Consider the following 14,709-nt stretch of genomic DNA (forward strand, 5'->3'; position numbering starts at 1 on the left):
AAACTGGGGCATACGGTCACCTTAGAATAAGGAATATAAACTTAGCACAAAAAGTAAGGAAATTGTGTTTGCTGTAGACAAAATCTGGACTCATCACTGAACACAACATTGGCAACAACTCTTGGCAACCCTACGAGACTGGAGATTGGCTGTTCCAGACTGTCTAAGCAGAGAGCCAATGATCATATTGTCCTGCCTGCAGGTCCTAAGTGCTGACAGGGCAAGGACACAGCCTTCTTGGGGTGTCATCACCCACTTCATGGCTTGTCTCTGGCATCCCCCGATATATGGAAAGTGGCCTTCAGTTTCAAGATGGTGCTGGGGTTCACGCCAAATAATGCTGCAACTTGGTTTTGCAGAACACCAGCTTGAAGTTGCCCTAACACACAGGCCTGGTCCAGATCAGTCAAACATTGCATGCCGATTCTTGGAGTAGATACGTACTGACCAATATGGCAGGCTTATGCTTACACAGTCAGATGCCAATCAGGCACCAGAAGCTCAAAACAAGAACCAATAGCAGAACAAGCTGCTTGGCGTTGGCAGAAAAGATTAGGCAAATTTTTCATGGATGCGACTCACATACTCAGCTCTGCTGCTCATCCCAGAAAGACATGTTCCATGCAAATGTGGGACCATTTAAAAAGGAAATAAACAGGCTTTCCATCGGTATAAGATTTATTATAAAGTAGCATTGTTACAACACAGAAATGGTCTACCGAACACAAATGTTCTTAATTTTTGTGCTAAGTCTAGAATAAAGATTTGGGTTCAGTTCAGTAGGCCTTGGTAAATGAGTAACGTTATGTATGACAGTGACATAGGGTCAGTCTCACACCTCCACTTGTCCCTACCACTTAGCCCGACCCCTAAGGGGTAGGGTGTCCCAATTCTTGCTGGAATAGAGGGGTAGGATCTAGTGCTAGGGCCAGGGCCATTCAATAAGAGAGTTTTCAGAGGCACACCTCAAACCACATGTTACAGGTAGCCTAATCTTCCAGAATGTCTTGCAAATCATTGCCAAGATTTGAAAGTTCCAACAACAACCAAATATAATTTGATGTTTACATGCATCATGGTTCTTCTGATCTAAAACAAGCTTTTCAAAAAAATCCCTTGTATGAGGAATGTTGATGACTACCAGTGACAAATCAGGAACTTGAAGGTTCGACCCCTTTTGTAGAGAAAGATTTCAGATCTACCTTTTATATCTCTGTTTAAAGGGGCAAGGGGGGCTCCAAATCGAGAAGTAGCGATATGTTAGAAATGGGACTAAGCCTATGTTTATGCTTCTGGTGGGACTATTAAACTGGCCTTGTCTTTATTGCCATCTTCTATCTATGGGAGGTTTTCCGGATGGATGTGTGAAACAAATCCATCTGGCATGTTAGGTTAGACTCATTGCTCTCCTTGCTGAATACTATAGCCACCAGGGGGCACCAGCGAACTTAAAACATAAAAATGGGTCACAATAAGCTGAGTGACATTATATTTAAAGGTGTAGGGCATATTTTTATAGTAGTTAGGCTTTGAGGCACAAAAATATTTCATATCAAACATGGTCCCTCTTTAGGTGCTGTATCACCAGTGAAATGTCCCCCTAAACCATGTCCTCAAACCCACACTTTTGTTGCAGCCACTAGAGGTCACCTCCTAACTCAGAACATAAGACTTCACCATAGGAGGCAGGGGAAAGTATAGAACACATTTACAGTGTAAATAAAGCCATGTAGCACTGTCACGTCTGATAACAAACATGGTCCCTCTATAACGTCATTGCCTCACCAGCTAAATGTCCTCTTAAACCAGGTGAACCTGAACAACTCAAAGACCCCTCAGGAATGTGTCCACTGAAAATTTGGCTAAGCTGTGCAGACTGTCCAGATGTTGACACAGCTTTTCCTCACACCATGAACTCTCTATGTTCCTACACCTCATAAAAGAAAGAATCCAGTCCTTAAATAAACTAGAAGATTTACCATAAAATGGAAGATTGAATGGGTGTGAATGCAATGCTTGAGTTCCAGACCAAAATATGAGCAAGAAAGGAAAAATACTTGTTTATTTCAGCAGTGCATGCTCCCTTAATCAGCCTTTAAGATGCTATAAGTAAGGTTTAGGTAATATTATACAAAGCACACACTCAGAGACAGATTTTAAGATGTAAGCGCGTCTGAGTGCAGCGCAACGGCCTGCCTCTCTCATCCAAAAGCATTAGTGCTTTCATCAATCACTATGAAGAAACCGCCTGTGATTCTGCCTTACACATACACATTGTGGCTTTGTGCACACAGGGCAGAAGCAGAGACAGGTCTTGTCTTTGTATCTTATGAGCGGCTAATAAACAGACATGATGCACATGTCAGCAAAGGGCCGGGAACAAAGACGAGAGGTGCTGAGGCGTAGTTAGCATGCAGGAATTTACTTTCAGGGTTGAGAGAAATACTGCACCTCTTCACTAATTAATCTCAATGGGCAAAATGATGACTACAAAGCATAGTGTGGACCTGAGTGAGAAATTATGCATGGACTCTAACCCTTATACACCGTGTTAAGTTTTAAAAGCAAATTCAAATTTACAGCACTGGTCTGCAGGAGGCTTTTTGAGGAAGTAGCAATATAAAGCAGACAGCAGGTGTTATAAACAACCTGGTAACAAGAAGTACATGCTCTTTTTACAAGATATTGTTCCCTCTGGACTTCATGATGTGATTTACTCCCGTTAATGGACTGTGCTTCAATAAAAATGTCCTGTCATGTCATGATATAAACTGTGTGTGTTCAAGCCCCTTACATCTGTACATGAGCATTTATGAAGTACTGTGCTGCAGGTTACGTTTGAAGTCAGCATTATACTGACATCTGCTGGTCAGGTTTCATTACAAATATTTGTACCACTTTCTACAATGTTGAAAATTAAAATTGACTTACGTGTGTGTGTGTGTGTGTGTATACAGTGCTTCACAAATTTATTAGACCACCTGTCATATTTGTCTCAAAGACCATCCAGCATCATGAAGTGCTTTAATGCGGACTCTTTCATTTTCAGTGAGCTCGCCATGTTTACCATTTTGAACAGGAATGAGGAATTTCAAACTGAATTCACCTTTTTAAACCCAAATTTGAGCCGGCTCACTGGGCTTCTCTGAGAAGTCAGAAATTAATCAAGCATAACATTCAACCAATTAAACTTATTTTTCTGATCAGGAATGCAAGTAAATAACTATAATATGACATATTAATCAAGAAATATTTATGTGCTTTACTATTTTTTTCAGTTTTTTGTAATTCAGTAAATTTGAAAATTCATGGATAACAATAATAATTATATTTTAGCATTAAAAATATCATTTGGGTTAAAGAGCTTCTACATATTGGTGTATTAACCATTGCAGAAACATAAAAAATCATTTTGGTAATTACCAATGCTGTTAATTTAGGGCAGTTGTGGCATGAACCTTACTTTGGGTGGTAGTCTAATAAATTTGTTAAGCACTGTATATATCAGTGATACTCAGTGTGTGGCTCTTTTATGTCTTAATTTTAAATATCGTTCCCCCCGAAAACCTTAAAAAAGAACAACTTTGACCTTAGAAGTTATCTATTTTTAGTCATTTTAATGTGTTTGTTTCCAGTGCATATACAGCAGGCTTTAATTGTCAACCCTTATTTATTTTTTGTGTATATAGATAGATTTTTATTTCAGACTCAGGGTCCATACAAATGTATACATATATTTCCATTGCCCTTATTTGCAATTTTTTACCCCTTTTACCCATTTTTTGCCACTTTTAATCAATTTTTACTTCTTTTAGTCTATTTTTGCCACCTTTTTTATAACTTTTCGCCCACTTTTGCCACTTTTTGGCTATTGTTGGCCCTCTCATCCTGATTTTTGCATCTTTTTGGCCCTTTAAGTCATTTTTGCGACTTCTTGCCAATTTAAGCTGCCTTTTGCCATTAAAGGCCACTTTTCCCATTATGCCAATCTTAAGTCGTTTTTTTTTTTTTTGCCCACTTTTCCCACCTTTTGGTGGATTTTCGCCAATTTAAGTGACTTTATAACTCATTTTTTGCCACATTTTTGCTGTTTTTTGACAATTTTTGCCACCAGTGACTGCTCTGTTGTCTCTTCTCACCTATTTTTGCCGTCCTCTGACCTTTTTCCACATTTTATCCCCATTTTTGTCATTTTATGCCTATTTTGCCCCCTTTTCATCCATTTTTGCCACTTTTTTGCCACCTTTGGACCAATTTTGCAACCTCTAACTTATTTTCATTGGCAATTGAACCCATTTTTGCCACTTTTCACACGTTTTTTTTCCCTTTTTGCTGCTTTTTGACAATTTTTGCCACCTATGAATTATTTTTATTGCCACCTGAACCCATTTTTGCCCCTTTTCACACATTTTTTTTCACTTTTTGCTGCTTTTTGACAATTTTTGCTACCTATGAATTATTTTCATTACCACCTGAACCCATTTTTGCCCCATTTCAACCATTTTTTTCCACTTTTTGTCACTTTTTGACCATTTTTGCCACCTATGAATTATTTCTATTGCCACTTAAACCCATTTTTGCCACTTTTCACCACTTAGATTGTAGCTCTTGCAAATGTAATTTTCAACAATTTGGCTCTTTGGTTGAGCTTTATATATATATTTTTATGTATAGATTTTAATTTTCATATTCAGTTGTCATTTTACCAGGTAATAACTTTGTAACATTAAAGGAGTATTTACCAAGTTAGAATGCAGAAATTCTCAATTACTTCCTCATAATATCGTGCTAGTTCTCTAGTAATTAGGTGGCATTTGCCTTTACCTTAACCTGACCCTATCAATCAATTGATTATGGAAATTCTTTGGTAATTAGGAAGTGTTTTACAGAGTAATTCCTTAGAAATAACTAACTTTCTATTCAACTTGCATTAAAAACTATTAGGTAAGTTCTTCATTTTACTATATTAGAGTGAGTCCTTCCTGAATAATTTTCAAACAATATTTAGGGCTAGGTTTAAGGGTTAGGGTTACAGTAGGTTAGGGTTAGGGGTTAAGTCAAGGGTTAGGGTAAAACACCACATAATTAAAAGAGACTTGCCACAATATTAAAAGAAATTCATACATTATTAATGATAATTAATACATCACTAGGTAAAAATGTCCTTAATATCACTATATTTCCAAGTTATTACATGGTAAATGCCAACTTATTACTAGGTAATTACTACCTTATTCTTGAAGAATTACTAGATAATTAGACTGATTACTATAAAATGATAAGATAATTAGGGCCCACTAAAATAAAGTGTTACCAAAAACATTGGGTGCATCATAAAACAAAAAACAGCAAAGAAAACCCAGGACTGATGAGCAGCTAGCACCCGTCATCACACAGGAATGGGACAACATTCCTTTCCCAAAACCTTAGCCACTGCTCTCCTCATCACACAGACATTTACAGGCTGTCAAAGAAGAGGGGATGCTATACCATGGCTTTGGTGGTGCAGGTTTTTTTGGTGAGGAAGACTTGATAAATTGTAATTTATTAAGGTCTGTTTTAAGGAAAGTTTTAGCTTTGTTTGTAGGATATACTGAAAAATTACTGTATCTATTATCTACACCCTAACTAGCCTCTGGTTGCTAGGTTACATGGTCACATGTGCACCATCTGCATTTATGACCCAGACCCACCCAGAACTTTGCTCAAAATCACGCCCCATTGTTTACTGTCATTTCTATGATACCTGGCTTGTCTAATCTTTGCTTGATAATAACATGCTCTTTATTTATGCAGCTGTACAACTTCATAGCATGCAGGGAGGGGCTGAATTTGAATTTAAGCTGCAATAAACTTAGTTGATATGTTTAGTCTTCCTGTTTCTGAGGCTATTACCTCAGACTTGTACAAGCTGTCCTAGTTAAATCTACAAAACATGACACCATCTAAACCTGCGAGAAAAGAATGAGCTTGAGTGAAAAATCAGGAGCTGAAAATGTCAAAACGTCAAAGGAGGAGAAGGGCAGATAACAGCTGTTTGAAAAAAATGCTGACACAGCATATTTGTTTAATCAAAGTCTATTTTTTATGGCCAAGCATGTGATTATCACCACCAAATATTCATATAAACAGTTATCACTGGCCATTTATTTTAATTTTAAAGCACAGCATTATCTAGCTCCATGAAACATTAACCCACTCAGTGATGGGGGTGTGGTGGTCTTTGACTCAACCAAAGGTGTTTCTTTATCTGATGGATGTCCACAATAAAGGCTTGTAACATTCTGAAGTCAGTGTCAGTTGTGAAGCCGGTTATAAGCAAGGAGTTTATTTTAAAAAGTGACGATGTTGAACTCAGTGGGACTGAGCATTGTGGCGTTGCTGTCAGTGATTGGAGCAGCTACAGTAGAGAGGTGAGTGTTAGTCTAAAAATCCAGCTAGGTGAAGCTTTGATTGGAAGTACTCTGTTACATAATTGGGTTTTCAAGGCCAATCTAATTGACCAATTCAAAATTCTTTATGATCATGATGCATATTTCTTTGAATCTAAATACTATTAGCGGTTCACGTGAACAGTAGCTGCTAGTCTGTCTTGTCAAAAAGCCCCAGTATTCATGCCCCTACATTCATTTGGATGTTTTACCCTTTTATTGATTCTATAAATCAATCATGGGCAATATAATTTGGCTTTGTTGACAAAAAAATCCCTCTTAAATTCATTACATTTATTTTACCATCTACTTTTACAAGCCTTCCAGGAGCGGCTCCTAAGAAGCATCCCCACAGCATGATGCTGCCACCGCCATGCTTCACAGTGGGGATTGTGTGTGTGTTGTGATGTGCAGTGTTTGGCATCTGCCAGTCATCTATTTCTAAATAATGGATTTAACTGAGGGATATTTTCAATACACTTTTCTCCGAGTTGCGTGGAGTGTTCTTTTGTCTTCATGGTGTAATGTTAGCCATGGAAACTGATTAACCAGGGACTGGACCTCCCAGACACAGGTGTCTTTATACTGTAATCTGTGCACTCAAATAATCCCCATTTTCACCAGTTGTGAGACTACTAGCACCAGTTGACCGATGACGTTTCTATTACTGTATAAGTGATTCTTTTAAAATGCTAGTAATGGATGAAACAAGGTTAAACAGATCTGAATTAAGCTGCACGAATGGTTGATATCAAGAGTGGCAGTTATAACTATTTTTGAGTGTGAGCAAAGTTTCCTGTCATAAAGTCCTATGTGTCTCATGGTTTGGTATTCCAACAGAGCTGGGTATGATTACTACAGATACCACCCCATGGCAGAGGTGAGGAAGCCCAACCACTGTTCTCAGACATCTGAAACTTCCACTACGTAAAGACAACAATGTAACGACCTGATGTTTTACAAAACGACTCTTTGCAGATCACTGACTGGATGGTTCAGATTGCAAAGGACAACAGTGATATTGTGAAAATCATCGACTATGGAAAAACCTACGAGATGAGGACTATTAGCCTGCTCAAGGTAGGACACTTTTCATGTTAAGTGAATAGACTGGGGTATTGAGATATTTTTGAGTGATTTAATAGCCTTGAAAGATTTGATTAAAATGTGACTTCCAGATTGGCGTTGATACAGGAGAGAAGAAGAAGGCTATCTGGATGGACTGTGGCATTCATGCCAGGGAATGGATCGCCCCGGCCTTCTGTCAGTATTTTGTCAGACAGGTAAGAGGCGCACAGTCTTCTAAAAAACATGGTGTCTGAATGGTTGCCGCAGTGTACTTTCACATATCCTCCTACTTAGATTCTGGACGCTTACAAAGCAGACTCCAAAATGGGAGAGATGATGAAGAATATGGACTTCTACGTCACGCCTGTTCTGAACATGGATGGCTACCTCTACAGCTGGAAGGATGATTCCGTAAGTGCTTGAATTAAGTGGATTTATACCATGGTCTTGGTGAATACTCGATTCTGATTGGCTCAGGATATTCCATTGGTGTCCATTAACTTCTGATATATGGAAACCTTTTGAACTTAGTAGTTATGGTCAAAAAAATCATTACACTGTTCCAAATTAATGCGCAGTAGCCATTAGCCATTATCCGTTAGGAGTAACTATAGCAACCTTAGACAGTCATATTTTCGGAGCAGGGAGTACGGCACTGCCAGCCTAAGGAGCCTGTGGACCGGCATCAACCCTCACTTAACTGACATAAATATAATGACAGACTCCAGGTTTAAGACCAGTAATGTAAGACGGTCTTATCTTCCATATCTGATGTACATCTTGTTTCCAGGCTCACCTTAACACTGAGAGGTGTCGCAAAAACTCACTTCCCTCCTGTTCTAACTGCTATAAACTACTGTCAGAGAATTCAAATAACATAAACAAAAGAAAAGAAGTCATTATTTCTTTGTAGAGCCAAAGGAAATGCTTCTGATAAACTGGCATGATAATATCTGATAAATATTGACGTGTCTGATGGATAATCATCACCTGCAGGGCGTGGACAGCTCCGTCTCACATCTGTGACCTCAGCTGGTCTGCTAAAACTAAGCTTTCTATCAGATGACTGTTCATCTTAACGTACAGATTTATAGTCTGACCACAGATGACTCTCAGTCTCACTTGTCTTCATGTCTTTTCATTGATAAATCTGTTAAGCAAGTGCGCTGAGCGGACTAGTTTTTTTTTGTTCCGTTGTGACTTCGTATCTATGGCCTGTCCTATTTACTGGAGTACTGCACTATATTTACATTCCCCAAGAACGTAATGGAATTGGAATGGCTATTTCAGTTATTAGTCAAGCCCTCAGGCGTTGCTAGGGGAAGGAAATTGTTGTTTTAGTAAAACTTTCTATTTTGATCACAAAATGTGTGAAATTATAAATGAGTAGTTTTATTAATTATTTTTGTTGGCAAGTGACCATGTTATAAGCGGGTTTATGCCCTTCGAGGTGTCTAGTTATCAGGGATTAATGGACCTTGCAGAGGCAACTGTCCGACGTGCAGTGGACACCTCGTCGGGTAGGCTAACCCCTACATATATCAAGCTACTGACTGAGTTCCAGTGTTCAACATGGCCAAAGTACATCAAATTAGCAACAATCCAAGGCACAATTTAAGTTCAAACAGAGATAATACATCTGCATTTTATTCATTACTAAACTGATAAAAGGAAAAGAGCTGTTGACTGACTATTCTGACCTGTTTAGACTCGACTGTGGAGGAAGAACAGGTCACCTGGACCGGCAGATTGTGAGTGTCATGGCACTGATCTCAACCGCAACTTTGATGCCTACTGGGCAAGTGAGTCTTTTTTCTTTCGTAGTCAGAAATTACACATTTTTAAACAATCTAAAAGGGTTTTTTTTACCGTCTTACTACTGACTTGTTTCAGAGATATTCAAGAAAGAGAAAGTAGTGATATCCTGACACCAACTTTCCATGAGTAATATTGCCAGGTCCGGCAGTTCCTACAATGCAATCCAAGAACATCTTTTTGTCAGATTCTTCACACTTAGAAAATAAGTACCTATTTGAATCTACTGCATGAACAATACGAATGAAGTCTCTTGAATTTTGCTAACAAATTGAGCTTGTTTCTGCCGCCCCCAAGTAACCAAGAATCACCTCAAACAGCTTTAAATTTAATGGTCCTGACAGACCAATAGGCAAGGTGGGCGTCAACTTTTGGCTGCAGGCCAGTAAATGATCCTTAAGTGCATACTAACTTCAAACCACAGTAATGGCGCTAAATGTCCAAAGTTTGCAGTGACAGTAGGAAACCTCCCTAAGGGGGCCCCATCAGACAGCTTTCACTCTTGGCACTCCGCATAGAAAAAAATGGAAGAAAATGAGGAACAGAGAGGAAATAATAAGGCAAGACAGGTTTTTCGTCTAATTATAGCTTAGCTTAATTTAGCTTAACACCTAGTATTCCTGGCTACCATTACACTATGAAGACAAAAGAACACTCCAAGAAACTCAGAGAAAAGGAAATCTTTGTAGTGGCTCATTATTACTGTAAATGCATATCAGTTCCAAATATTAGTTATTAGTCTTATGAACTACTGATAGGCTAATCCATAACAGTATCAATAAAATAATCAATATCGTTCAAGCTTTTATTTATGCTCTATCTCTGTTTACAGCAATCGGAGTATCTTTCAACTGCTGTTCGGAGATCTACTGTGGTAGCGAAGCAATGTCTGAGCCAGAGGCACAGGCCGTCACTTATTTTGTAGGAACCAGGAAAGAAGACTTCCTATGTTTCCTCACCATCCACTCCTACGGCCAGCTGCTGTTGCTTCCCTATGGAAACCCCAACTACACTGCCGAAAACTACGATGAGCTGGTAACTACATGTGCTAACACTATAATGCATGTTTCAGGATACAAAAACCCTACAAGACAGTACATTAGGACAAAAGTCCAACCCATTCAACAACCAAGAGCAGATAGTCCACAGAGCAGAACAAAGAACAAGAGGAAGCTGTGAAACATTAACAGAGGAAAATGAAGTGCCGGTTGCTGTTCAAAGAAAAGCAGTTGGAGTCAGTAACTCACTGGTGCTACAGTGCAGAAATAATTATGCAGAACAAGATTGCATCCATGCGTCTGTACAGCTTTAGCATGACTTGAGCAGACAGAAGTCGGCCATGCTTCTTTGACCAAGCTCCAACATACTGGGAGGATAGAAATTTCTTTAAGCTGCCTGGTTGCATGCTTCCATGAGGTATGCAATTGGCAGACAGGGAAAGTACAGTGGTGGGTCAAGAAGAAGGGCAGAGGTGGTTTTGTGATAATGCGAATGATAGAAAACTTATAAGCAAGCGATGAACATAAGGTCTAATGACCTTGTTCTTTCACCTATGATCTCCAAACTCATTACAGACTGAACATTTGTCTTAAATCTAAAGAAAATCCCTGAGAGTGTTCTTTAGATATAACCTTCACAAGCAGGGCTTGACATTTACACCAGCCAACTAGACAAATGCGGCTAGAGTTCAGCTATGGCCGGTACTAGAATGACTCCGACTAGCCACTTTGGCCAGTGGAATTAATCAGTGTCACAACCTCAGCATTCTCTGGTGGAGATTTGTCTGAGTGAGAATTAGATATGTTTATGAAACCAGCTGCATTTCTTATTTTTTGAATAAAGTTAATTAACAGTAACTAAAGTTAGTATGCATTAAAGAGGGAAATGGAGCATGTGTTTCATCTCATACCAGATGTACCCAATTTGGCATATAGCACATAGTTTCCCAACAATAAATCTGTGGCTAGTGGAAATGCTCAGTGGCTAGTAACTTTTCAAAAACAAGTGGCCACAGTGGCCAGTGAACAAAAAAATGCTATTGTCAAGCCCTGTTCATAAGAATGGCACAGGCAGATGGACAGACAACATGAAAACATGATTACTCTGGCCCCTGGTTATTGATGGCCCAAAGGCATAAAATCTGGTTTAGTCAAATCGTTGGTCTACATGAAAGTGCTGGCGAAATTGTTTTCAACTGTAAAGTGGGCCACAGAATGTACACTATATTGACAAAATTATTTGGCCCCTGTAAGTGATATTTTCAGAACGTGGAAGCGTTTAGAAACTCAGCCACAAAGCAGAAGACCATGTAAAATCAAAGAGCAGGGCTGACTGCTAAAGCACATGGTGTGTAAAAGTCACCAACACCCTGCTGATTCCATAGCAGAAGAGTTGTGAACTTCCTGTGGCGTTAATGTACGCACAAAAACTGTGTGGCAGGAGCTTCATGGAATGGGTTTCCATCACTAAGCTGCTGAATGCAAGCCTCAAACCAGTAAGTGCAATGCCAAGCATTGGATGGATCAGTGGTAATATGTTTGGTGGAGTGATGAATTACAGTTCTCTGTTTGGTAGTCAGTCTTGGTTCAGCAGATGCTGGGAGAACTTCACAAGGAAGGATAATGGTATGGGCCTGTTTTTCAGTGTTTGGATTAGACCCCTTATCTCCAGTGAAGTCCGACCTTAATGCAACAACATACCAAGATATTTTGGACGATGCTATGCTTCCAACTTTGTGGCAACAGTTTGGGGAAGGCCCTTTTCTATTCCAACATGGCTGTGCCCCAGAGCACAGGACTATAAAGACATGGTTTGAAGATGGTGACTGGCCCACACATAGCCCTGATCTTTGGGATGAGCTGGAACGGAGATTGCAAGTCAGGCCTTTTTGTCTAATATCAGAGCCTGAGCTCACAAATGCTCTTCAGAAGGATTGGGCATGAATTCCCTAAGAAACACTCCAAATATCTTGCAGAAAGGCCTCTGAGAAAATTGGAGGTTGTTGTACCTGCAAAAAGGGAACCAACTCCATATTAAAGTATTTGAATACAATGTCATTTCAGTCACTGTTGGTGCTACGGTCATCTTGGGTAGAGTTTGAAAACACATTAATGTAATCGCATAGCTTCTATAAAATTACATAAAAAGACCTATCAGCCAATACTGATATGAGTGGGAAAAACACCCTATATATATTTAAATAGCTAAAACTACAGGTAGAATAGGTCTTGGGATATAAAGATCCAGTCATCCATGCAACACCAAATTTATTTGTAATTCAAATATGAAAATGAAAAAAGATGCCAACCCCTGAATATCTCCAGAGATGTAATAGAAAATTATTCATGCTGTGGTAAGACAGCAGATCTAAGCGCACCTTTGACTTTGAACACTTCAATCGTGTAGGTATTTTTTGAAAATCCACTGTAGATAACACTGGGTCGCCGTATGTTCAGTCAGATATCTCTATCAATCATACCCCAGTGGGTGAAAGTGTTTTACACCCCCCTACACAGGACATGCACACCTTATCAAAGACACCATCACACGCCTGTACTTAATTCTCACGTGTCTGGCATAAAGAAGGGGTGACAATATCTGTCATGAATACTGATGAAGCCTCGAGATATTTCAGTGTGTATTCCCTTCCTCACGTACTGAGGTGGTTTTCTAATATATGACTCCTTTTGGTTATAGAGGAACATTTCTATTTGTATGACTTAAACCTTGTCTTATCCACAGATGGAGGTTGGTTTGGCAGCAGCAGATGCCATTAGAAATGTCCACGGGAAGAACTACACTGTTGGAACCTCACCAGATGTATTATGTAAGTCCTAACATCACATCTACTCATGGATTCATTAGGGTAAGCTGTGCTAGCATCATGATTCTAGGGATGTCCACCATTTTTTTTAATGTTTACATATCTTAAATGTTAGCTTCTCTGAAATCTCTCTGTCTTATAAAAGAACATCTCGAAGGTCTAAAAGTATAGGCAAGATAACAGTCCTGTCACTTTAGCTTCATGTGCTTTGGCTAAAGCTAACATAGCTTTGCTTGCTATGTAGTTAATGTTTCTACATTAGCCAATTTAACAGCATTAGCTTTAGCTAAAGTGAGCCACTGTTTGTATAACTACTTCTAAAACAGGTCTAGCTTAGCAAACATAGCATTATCTAATGTAGCCAACATAGCTTTGTTAGCATGAGCTTTAGCTAATGCAGAACCTGTCATTTCCTGGTGGTAGTACTATAAAAACAGATATTATTAAGGTGTGATTAGGCTGAGACTTGCACATGGACAATCTGAAAACCAATGACCCACTGTCATAAAAACTCCCTCTGGTAATTTAAGTTTAAAGAAAAGTGGCATAAGATACCTTAATATCTCTGTCTCTTATCACAGACGCAAACTCCGGGTCATCCAGAGACTGGTCTCGGAAGCAGGGCATCCCCTACACCTACACCTTTGAGCTGAGAGATGATGGGACATATGGATTCAAACTTCCTGAGGATCAGATCAAGCCGACTTGTGAGGAGGCCTACGCTGGAGCCCTGCACATCATCACCCACGCCCATGACAAGACCTTTAGCAGTGCTGTGGTGACTGCTGCTGCAACCTTGTGGACCTTACTGTTAGCAATCGGTGTCACTAGCAATAACCTGATGTGAAGAGAGAAATATCATGGAAACTGATCAAATCTTTTACGCTTAAGTTCAAGTTGTGGTTATCTAATGACTGTAACAGTTGACGGTTTCAAGATATTATGTTTGCAAGTTGTTTTATCTTCATTCAAGGTAGAATTTTGTTGTAAAAGATAAATACTGATGAAAAAATGATGTATATTTATCCAAATTATTATTTAACTGATGTAGAGTATTTCAATGACTGTCAAATTTTAAATAAATGTTCATAAATAACCAGTGAATCGTCTTTTTTTAACAAACAAAGGCACTTTCTGAATCCATGTAAACAATTAATATTTACTGGGAGATTGACTGAGTGCAGGCCACTCTAGTACCCACATTCTTATACTGTGAAGCCATGATGTTGTAACTTGTGCATAATGCTGCTTGGCATTTTTTACCATCATAAGCAAGATGTTATCTATATGAAGGAATTCTAAAAACTTTTATGTACCTCTCAGTATTAACTGCGCCTTCACAGATGTGCAAGTAACCCACGTGTTGGAAACTAATACACCACCACACAATCAGAGATGCTTGGTTTTTAATGTTGCCTTGACAACAATCAAGATGGTTGCATTCCAATCAAAAAGGTTACTTTTAACAACTTTTCACCCTCCTCATGTAACTTTCATAAATGAAACCAAAACAAAGTGTTACTGATTAGTAAAAATACCTTATGGAGTGCAGTTTTTGCCGTACAGAGTCCT

The 14,709-nt window shown here is 39.0% G+C and overlaps 1 protein-coding gene across 1 annotated transcript; it reads left to right on the forward strand.

Moving 5' to 3' along the window:
* Nucleotides 1–2,480: 2,480 nt before the first annotated feature.
* LOC121506528 (carboxypeptidase O-like) lies at nucleotides 2,481–13,984 on the forward strand. The gene is made up of 10 exons (XM_041782370.1): nucleotides 2,481–2,511; nucleotides 6,341–6,413; nucleotides 7,272–7,311; nucleotides 7,410–7,511; nucleotides 7,610–7,714; nucleotides 7,794–7,910; nucleotides 9,208–9,301; nucleotides 10,147–10,349; nucleotides 13,056–13,140; nucleotides 13,719–13,984. Exons 1-10 carry the CDS (start codon nucleotides 2,481–2,483, stop codon nucleotides 13,982–13,984), a joined length of 1,116 nt encoding a protein of 371 aa, XP_041638304.1.
* Nucleotides 13,985–14,709: the final 725 nt, after the last annotated feature.

Source organism: Cheilinus undulatus, linkage group 24 (genome assembly GCF_018320785.1).
Source record: "Cheilinus undulatus linkage group 24, ASM1832078v1, whole genome shotgun sequence".
NCBI classification, from domain to species: domain Eukaryota; kingdom Metazoa; phylum Chordata; class Actinopteri; order Labriformes; family Labridae; genus Cheilinus; species Cheilinus undulatus.